Source organism: Emiliania huxleyi, assembly GCF_000372725.1.
Source record: "Emiliania huxleyi CCMP1516 unplaced genomic scaffold EMIHUscaffold_435, whole genome shotgun sequence".
In the NCBI taxonomy this organism is placed as follows: Eukaryota; Haptophyta; order Isochrysidales; family Noelaerhabdaceae; genus Emiliania; species Emiliania huxleyi.
This window is the reverse complement of record NW_005198721.1, coordinates 26,870-36,170: the sequence shown is the minus strand read 5'-3', so window position 1 is coordinate 36,170 and position 9,301 is coordinate 26,870. Positions and strand designations below refer to the sequence as shown.

General features: G+C 63.9%; 1 protein-coding gene across 1 annotated transcript in view; it reads right to left on the bottom strand.

Moving 5' to 3' along the window:
• Window positions 1-7,744: 7,744 nt before the first annotated feature.
• Window positions 7,745-9,301, bottom strand: part of EMIHUDRAFT_244839 (hypothetical protein) — a gene marked incomplete at both ends in the record, with an annotated part of 2,875 nt that continues 1,318 nt past the window's right edge. Inside the window, 2 exons of the mRNA XM_005769020.1 lie at window positions 7,745-7,885; window positions 9,050-9,106. Coding sequence (XP_005769077.1) covers window positions 7,745-7,885; window positions 9,050-9,106 — 198 coding nt within the window. The remainder of the gene's footprint in view (window positions 7,886-9,049; window positions 9,107-9,301) is intronic.

The window sequence follows — 9,301 nt, the reverse complement described above, 5'->3', positions numbered from 1 at the left end:
CGGCGCGGGAAGCCATGGACGAGGACTAGCGCGGCGTCGGTGGTGGCCCGCCGGCGCTGGCCAGGGCGGGCGGCGGGGGCGGCGGGGGAGCCGGCGGCGCGCGATGTGCTTGGGGATGCGCGCCAGTGCTGTTCTGTGGCGCGCGCCGCGTGGCGACTCCCCGCATCGCGCGAGGCTGTCGACGAGGGGCGGGACAGAGCGAAAGGGCGAGGGCTGTCGCGGAGAGCGCGGGGGCGACTCCCACCACACCCCGCGCGCCCTAAGCGAGGTCGGCTACAGTCTGTTTCGGGTATAATCCACAATCCATAAAATTAAATAAGCCAAAACGCCCCACAGGCCACAGCGCGCGCATGGCGTCTCTGGGGGGAGGCGGGGGCCCCCGGAGGCACCGTGCGCCGCCCGCAGCACTGCGGAACGTTCCGGAAACTACAAACTTTCGGCGGGGCTCCGGCCCCTCTCCGCTCTCCGCTAGTCTCCGTTAGCACCGCCGACTTCCCGATCTAACCCGGTCTATCAGAGGGCAGATTTGGAGAGATCTCGAGGAGTGCATACAGATAGACCCTCTAACCATCAGAAAACTCCAACCTGATCGGTCGTACTGACCGTCGACAGATCACTCCAGACAGCAGACAGGCCGCGACGTCTGCACGCGGCCGGCCGGGCGAGAGGCTTGACACGATCCGACCCTGCGACCCTGATGCTGCTGCTCTAGCTATCAGGCATGCGCTGCTGACTGCTGCCACAATGTGCGACCGGTGCTGACCCACTTGGCGGCCTTCCCGGTCAGTGGTGAGGCGCAGTTCAGAGCTGTCGATGGCGCGATGCCGCACTGGTCCCACATCGGTGACACGAGACCACCACGTTTGCCGGTCCAAGAGAGAGGCACCGGCGCTGTCCTGAGAAGGTGCATGGTCCCTCTTCCACTTGATGACTGCCCATGCGCGCGAGGCTGTGTAGGCATAGCCTCGAGAGTGCCAGCAGCCAATCCGAGGCGACGCGCATTGCGTCAGAAGCGTGCACGCGCTGGAAAGACACCTTCCTACTGGCCGTACGATCAGGTCGTCACTGAATGCTGAAGACTAAGGCCGCGAGCTATGCAAGCGGTCAGTTGAGCAGCATGGCACGGTCAGCAGCGCCGAAAGGATGTCGCAAGGCGTGATAGCATGGCCGCAAGTATACGCCGAATTCCCATGACACGCGCGGAGCGCGCCGCTGGGTAGACACTCACTCGCCACACCACAGCCGCGGGCGCTTGGACCCGTCCGAACTGCGCACGCGGATGCTCTTCTCAATTGAGCAGCTTGTCATCCACGGCCTTCTGCAGCCAAGGCTCCATCGCGGAGGTCGGCTCGGGCGCCCGCCGCAGCCGTTTCATCTCGCCAACCAGCTCTAACCCGGGCCTAACCCACCCCTAATGGGCGTGTACACATCACTCACCCCCCCCCCCCTCTTGACTGGGGGGACCCCCCGCGAGAGCACCCCCATCGTCCCCGGAGGCCCGTCGATCCCCCAGGCCGCGATGCCGCGCTCAAAGGTGCTGGAGCTGTTCGCTGGCATCGCCGAGCAGTCGTGCAAAGTCAGAAAGGCGGATGCTGTTGTGCGCATGCAGGACTGGAGCATCGCGACCTTTCCGGCATGGCAGGAGGTGCAGATTGGCATCCTCTCTGGTGTCACTGGCACGCCAAAGCACGTCATCGGCAGCTGAGCCCTGGTCTGACAGCCTGACAGCAAACCCCGGACAGCGCCTGACAGTGCCCGACAGCCTGACAGCGTTGACAGCACTTCTCTGACAGCCTGACAGCACGTATCTGACAGCCTGACAGCAGAGTCTGACAGTCGAGGGGCTCTGTCGCTGTCAGGCCCTAACGTGACAGCCTGACAGCTGCCCGACAGCCCGACAGCACACAGTGGCCTGACAGCAGCGCGCTGACAGCCCGACAGCCCGACCAGCCCGACAGCAGCACAGACCATACACAGGCCGTGCAGCCTCTTTCTTGTGCCCCATGAGGGTATAACAAAACTATTACATGCAAAGACATGTAGTCATGGGATGGTCATGGGTCTCTCCTAGGGTCTCTCTCTCAACCCTCCCGCCCCACCTCTGCGGACCCGCGGCTGTGCTACTACAAATGAAGCTACCAGCTAGCCTTCTGGGGCCCTACAGCCATATGCCTACAGTGTCTGGGTGGGGGTGGCCGCCGCCGTTTGTGCCGCCGCTGCCTGCGCCTGCGCCGCCATCTGCGCTCCCCAGGCGGCCGCCGCTGCCGGCGTGATCACGCCGTAGGAGGGGGGCAGCTGCGTAGCCGCCGGCGTCACCGGCGTCAGCGCCCCCGCCGCCGCCCGGCCAGCGGCCACAGCCCGTCTCCATCCAGGAGGAGTCAAAGGATCGCAAGCTCCGCTTCCACGTCAAGCGGCTCATCAAGTCCCATCAGCAGCGGGGCGAGGATGTGGATGAGGAGCTCGACTTCTACATGGATGATGATGACGGTGACCTTGCCTGCCTGTCACACAGACACATAAGACGTGCATCCTCATCTCTCCCTCTTCTCTTTCTCTTCGCAGTTGCGGTGCTCTTCACCATGGAGGATAGCTCCAAGGTCTTTGCCATCGGCAACATCGAGCAGGTGGCCGTCGCCGACGGCACGGTAGACGCGCGCCGCGCCACTGGCAGCTCGAGCGCAGAGTACCTGCGCCAGCTCTCGATGAGTCAGCGCAGCAACGGGGTCTTCATCAACGACCCCAAGGGCCTCTTTATCCTCCGGTGGTACCGTGAGGTGAAGGGTGACGGGACCCCCCCAGACGGCCCGCGCTCTACCAGAACAGAGCGTGCAAGTACCCTGGTACTCAAAGCTGACGAGCAACAACGATGGGGAGGCCTTCCGCTGGACCAGCAACTACCAGATCATCAGCAAGGTGTACCTGAAGAAGCACTCCAGTCTGCCTCTCTGCTATTCTCTCAGTGCGGCAGACAAGAAGATGGTGACGTCCACCATGAAGAAGATGGTGGGACCGGAGGCAGAGTAGAGACTAGAGTATGTGTGCAGTAGAGTCCTGCTGGCAAGGGACTGTTGGGAGGACGAACGTTTCCACTTTTCATCCTAAACAGCCTGACGTGGCGGCGGCAAACATCGGCAAGGGGCACAGGCGCCTTTATTGCCGATCTGAAGCTCACGAGCTCGCTTTCGAGCAAGGGCAAGGACGGGAAGCTCGGCTGGAAGGGGGCTTATGTTCGCTTCGGCAACACGGAGACCGGGCTGCTCAATTTGGTCAAAGGGCGCGGCAAGTACTCGCCGTCGGGAGCGACGGCAGCGGCGGTGGCGGAGGAGGAGGGCGAGGAGGAGGAGGCGGAGGCGGAGGAGGCAGGGGAGGAGGAGGAGGAGGGGGAGGATGCGGATGCCCCCACGAGGCCGCTCAAGCGGCTGCCTGGGCCGCGGCGATTACCGCTTTGCGCGGGAGCAGGATTGCGATCTGCGCTTGTTTGATTTTGAGAGCTTTGGAGGCTTTGGAAAGGTGGTCCGCAGCAGCCTGAGGGAGGCGGCGAACCAGCTGAGCAACACACTTTCGCATGCTCAGCACCTACCCGTAGCATCGTACCCTGGGGCTACCTCGTATGGGCAAAAACGGGGTGATTATTTGGTCGTCTGTCAAAATATCTGAAGCTCTGAATGGGGGATTCTCCCCAAACCTTGCTCAGCTGATCCAGCATAATAACAAGCTGTGAATGGTCGCTCGTCGAATGCGACGGCGGCCGCACCTCTGCCGCCGTCGCTCCGCCGGCTCTGACCGAGTATCGGGCGCAAGCACCGCCAGGCGAGGCGCGTGTGCAGCACGTGGCATGCCGAGTGGTGGGCGACGGATACGGTACGCGGCAGCTCATCTGTGCCGGCCGCGTCTAGCACCATGCTCATAACGCTTTTTGTCTCCGACCCTCGACGCAGGTTCTTCTTGGCATTGGCACGCTCTTCGCCGCCGACGATCTCATACGTGTCCCCTTGCATCTCCGCTGCGTGAACACTCCATTCTTCCACCACGAGCTCGAGTGTGTCGGCCAGCGATCGAGAAGTTGCTTGTTTGGGCCGTGCGACATCGAGGAGACGCTGCAGCATCTTGACGGCGTAGCCGTCGCCATCGTCGGGGTCCTCGCCAGCAACGGCTCCGCTTTCGCCCACCTTCCTCTTGCCGCCAGCGTGTCGGAGCGTCGAAAGCATCGTCGCTAATGGTAATGCGCGCGGAACGGACGGATGACGGTGCAACTCCGAAACCACCCCCTCAGTTGCGGGGGAGAGACTTTTATCAAAGCTGACGAGCAACAACGATGGGGAGGCCTTCCGCTGGACCAGCAACTACCAGATCATCAGCAAGGTGTACCTGAAGAAGCACTCCAGTCTGCCTCTCTGCTATTCTCTCAGTGCGGCAGACAAGAAGATGGTGACGTCCACCATGAAGAAGATGGTGGGACCGGAGGCAGAGTAGAGACTAGAGTATGTGTGCAGTAGAGTCCTGCTGGTCTCCTCTTGATAGTGTCATAAGTGTGGCTGGTGTGTGTCAGAGCCTGACAGCACCCCGACAGCACCACCTGACAGCACCTGACAGCAACAGCCCAACGTCTGACAGCAGCAGCAGCCTGACAGCTCTGACAGCTCCGACAGCGTCTGACAGCAACACCCGACAGCTCTGACAGCACCCGACAGCTACAGAGCCCCTCGACTGTCAGACACGCACCCGACAGCACCCGACAGCACTGACAGCACCCGACAGCTGGTCTGACTGAGGCACCTGACAGTGCCTGACAGCTGCCCGACAGCCCGACAGATCACCTGACAGCACCTGACAGCCTGACAGCCAGGGCTCAGATCGGCAGCGAGATGGTCGACGATGCCGAGTCAGAGTGGGGCGTTGGTGAGTGGCAGGCGAGGCTCGCGAAGATCAAGGCCCGCAGCCGTGCCAAGTGGCTCGTTGCGGCGGCTGTGGCGGTGGCTGTGGGCGTGTGGCGTGTGCCAAGCAGCGCTCGTGATCGAAGGAGCAGCGCTCGTGACCGATCGGCTTGGTAGCGGAAGCCATGGTAGCTGGGTGCGGTGGGGGAGTTTCTGGTGGCTTCTAGGTTACAAATGTACGGATTTACAGATCGAACAATGGTTGGGTAGTAGGGCTAGAGGGTCGCTCTACACTTAGCCTCTGCAGCGAGCGAGCGCTCAACTTAGCCCCCGCACCGAGCCGGGCTCAGACTTAGACGCTGTATGGTCGGGGGCCATGAACTTAGACGACATAAGGCCACTCCGGGCAAAACCCGGGTATACCTGAAAAGCCTCCAGGTTTACCCGAAATACCTGGACGCGTCCGACCAACGTATGCCGCGCACGACGCCATATCGCCTTCTCCCAGGGCCAGTGCGCTACTCACGGCGCGCAACGCCTGCTCAAGTACGCGCACCGTACCATGTGCTGCCGCTATGCGTGCCTTAAGGCGGCTGCGGCGAAGCGGCGGGCGCGGCATGCCGATGGCAGTGCGGACGATGCGGTTGCGATGTGTTCTGCTTCAAGATCGTGGCGGTGCTTGGCATGCACTTCTGCGATCCCAATCAGCTCATCGCAACGAAGCAGCGCAACAAGCTGGCTGCTGCCAACAAGGCCCTATGCTACCTCACGCGCGGATCGTTCAAAGAGGACCAGCACACACAGGCTTCACGCCTTCACCGTCACACGTTTGATTAAGCTTGAGGAGCTTCGTGTCATGTGAGAACTGTTTGGCTAGACGTCGCTCAAGAATGAAGGAGCAGCAACGAAAGTCGGAAGAGGAGGATGCTGAGGCGGCGATTGCTAAGCATGAAGAGGATCGATAGCCCGCCGCAGGCGAAGAAAATTTGGGGGCTGCGCCGTATCGTTGATCACGGTGGAGGAGCCTCCTGGCCCCAGGCCGTGCCACGGCCGACTTAGCCGATGTAAGAGGCTCCCGCTGATCTTAGACCGCGCAAGCACTCCAGCGTGGCTAGCCACACTTAGACCCGTTCAGCCTCGAGGCTCAGAACTTAGACTACTACCCAACCAGTGATCGAACCCCCTCCCTCCCCGTCCCGCCGCCCCCGGCCGTGAGACGCCGATCCGTGAATCAAGTTGGTGCCGGCACAGGCGATTGTGTATATGCACAGAACCCCTCCAGGACCCTACTCGTCCACATACACGGTGTGAGAGCCGGCGACATACGCGTCGGGAAACGCGCACTTGCGTCATCATCTGTCTAGCGTCCACCCATACCGCGTTGGTGTCCAGTCCGAGCCTGGCTGTTCTTCACCTTTCTACCTATGTATGTTGGTAGTGGCGCGATTGTGCGTCAGGCGAAAGGCGAGCGCCGGCGGAAGGTGGCACGCCGAGCGTGTCAGCCAAGCCGCCCTCGCCGCCGCCGCCCTTGCCGCCGCAGCCCTCGCCGCCGCAGCCCTCGCCGCCGCCTCCGAGCCCGCCGCCTCCCTCACCGCCTCCACCGTCGCCGCCCCCACCGAGCCCGCCGCCGCCGTCGCCGCCGCCGCCCTCGACGCCGCCGCCCTCGACGCCGCCGCCCTTACCACCGCCACCGCCACCGCCGCTGCCCGGCCCGCTGCCGCCGTCGCCGCCGTCGCCGTCGCCCCGACGGCGCAGCGGCGGCGCAGCCACCCGCTTACGGCATCGTCTTGGGGTTGTGCTCGCGCCGGCCGACCTCGCCGAGCCGCGAGCGCGCGCGAGGGAGGCATGTGCGTTGCGCCGCTCAGCGGCCGTGGAGGGCGAGCGCGGGGGATGCGCGCGCTTACTAGTAAGTGCTACATTGTGCGTGCTGTATGTCGGTGAATGTGAACACTGACCCTCACACACTAAGGGTTGGTCAACCATGTGGGTGTCTATGTGTTTCCCTCGCGCAGTAGATTCTTATTTCATCGTCAAAAAGCGCCCGTATTCACTTGCCAAAATCGCGACCCGGGGTGTTCGACCGGGCTAACACGTGACGTGTGGCCTCAGGCCTGTCAGAGCTTGATCTCCGATCTCAGCGACGTCGAGTGTGTCGCCTTCGGTGGCGACAGCTAGGATGCATCTCCTCCGTCGTTTTTCGCGCGATGGGCCCTGAGAAGCTGGCGGCGCACGCAGGCGGACCTTGTGTGTGCGCGGAACGCTTAAAAATTGGGTGCTCTACGTCACTTTTTTTGATAGTCATACAGGTCGTGCCGAGCTGGCCGTGACAGCGTTTTTGGTAGTTTTTGGCGGGTTTTGCACCACAGACTTTTTGCAACAAGTCGGACATCAGAGTGCACTGGCAGACCCAGACGTTTACAAGAGCACGCATGTGGGCATTGCCATCTCATTGAGCGCGTTTCGTTTTCCTGAGGACACATGAAGAGCGAAAAACACGCACAGCCGCACGCGCAGCGAGGTGAGGAAAGAACTGTTTGTAATCTCACATGAACGAGTTGCTCAGCGCCGTGCGCGCTAAGACGAGCTGACAGTGACACATCTCCATCCCGATCGTCTAAGACCCGCGCCCAAACGCGTTCGGTACTCGCAGCGCACACATACAGACGCGGCCCAAATGCGAAGTGCAAGCGGTGGGATAGACCGCCCCCACGCGCCTCTGGCCTGCTAGACCCCCAGCCGCCCGCCCAGCCCCCCCTCTCCCCACCTCTGCAAGAGAACAGGAGGCAGTGCCCTCCTCAGCAGAGAGGCATTCGCGACGACTCGGAGGCATGCCCAACATGCCTGCTGTGACCCGGTGTCCCCACGCGCACTCACGCGGCCGCCAGCTTACTCTTTCGCTTCGCGCCGTTGAGCTTCGCGCGCTTCTTCTCCGTCGCCGGCGCCTCGCCCGCCCCCTCGCCGCCGCTGTCGGCGGCGCGCTTGGCACCGCGCGCGGGCTTGCCGTTCTCCACCTATCCGCAGACCTTGTTATGGAGAAGTTGAGAAGAAGCTACCTCCTAAGGCGCTGCGCGCTGGTGGGTGAGAGGGTCGAGGTGCGGGCCCTGGAGGCCCTGGGGGTGGGGGGATTCGCACACACACACGCCGCGGCCGTCTGCGCTCCGCTGTCATGGCGGAGGACGTCCGCATCTCTGCCGCATCTCTGCCGCATCTCTGCCGCATCTCTGCCGCATCTCTGCCGCATCTCTCTGCCGCATCTCTGCCGCATCTCTGCCGCATCTCTGCCGCATCTCTGCCGCATCTCTGCCGCATCTCTGCCGCATCTCTCTGCCGCATCTCTGCCGCATCTCGAGAGGCTCAGCGTTCCGTGGCGTCCTCAGAGCGGGGAGGGGAGGCGAGCCACCTCTCCCCGCGGTCGGAAACGCAAATGGTCAGGGTGCATCCGCGCCAGAGGGGGCTCGAGGGAGGGGGGACATCTGCCCGATCTCGGGACACGATCTCGGCACGATCTCGGCTCTCCCCCCCCCTTCCCCCCCCCCCCCTCTCCCCCCCCCACCCCTCCCCGCGCGCGCCGGCGTCGCCGCGGTCGCTGCCGCCACCCCGCCGTTGTCCGGCGCGCGCTTCTTCGATTTCTTCTTCTTGGGCGCCGGCGGCGCGCCTGCCGCGCCGCCGTCCCCGTCCGCCGCGGCCGCGGCCGCGGCGGGAGCCGCCTTCTCGCCCCCGCCCGCCTTATTCTTCTTCTTCTTGGCGGCGGGCGGCGCGTCGAGCGACGCAGCGAGCGCTGCGAACTTGCCGCATGCGCCAACCAGCGCCCGCGCGTGGGCGTGCCGCGCCTGCACATGGACGTGTCATGGACGTGTACGTGTGTGCGCGGGGCGTGTGCTGTGCGTGTGATGGGCTTGTGGTGGGCTTGTGGTGGGCGTGCCGTGGGCGTGTGGTTGGCGTGTGATGGGCGTGTGACGGACGGGTCATGAGCATGTCATGTGTGTGTGTGTCTTGGACACGTGTCATGGGCATGACATGGGCGTGTCGGCGTGTCTTGGACGTGTCTTGGACGTGTCGCTCTCCCGCGCCTGCACGGCGGCGACGGCGGGGCCGAGCGCCACGGCCGCCTCGCTGGCCGCCGCACGCTGCTGCGAGTCCGCCAGCGCCCGCACAAGCGCCGAGGCGAGGCGCACCGGCGGCAGCAGGTGCTTTGCGCGCAGCTTGCCCTTGCCGAGGAGCTCGAGCAGCGCCTGAGGCGGAGGGGGCGGAGGGGGCGGAGGGGGCGGAGGGGCGGAGGTGGAGGGGCGGAGGGGGCGGAGGGGCGGAGGGGCGGATGGTTGGAGGGGGCGGAGGGGCGGAGTTGGGGGGGGGGGGGGGGGGCCAAATGAAAAACCCTCAAAGGGAAAGAGGGGGCCGAAAGGGGAACTCAAAGGGCTTGGTTCGGG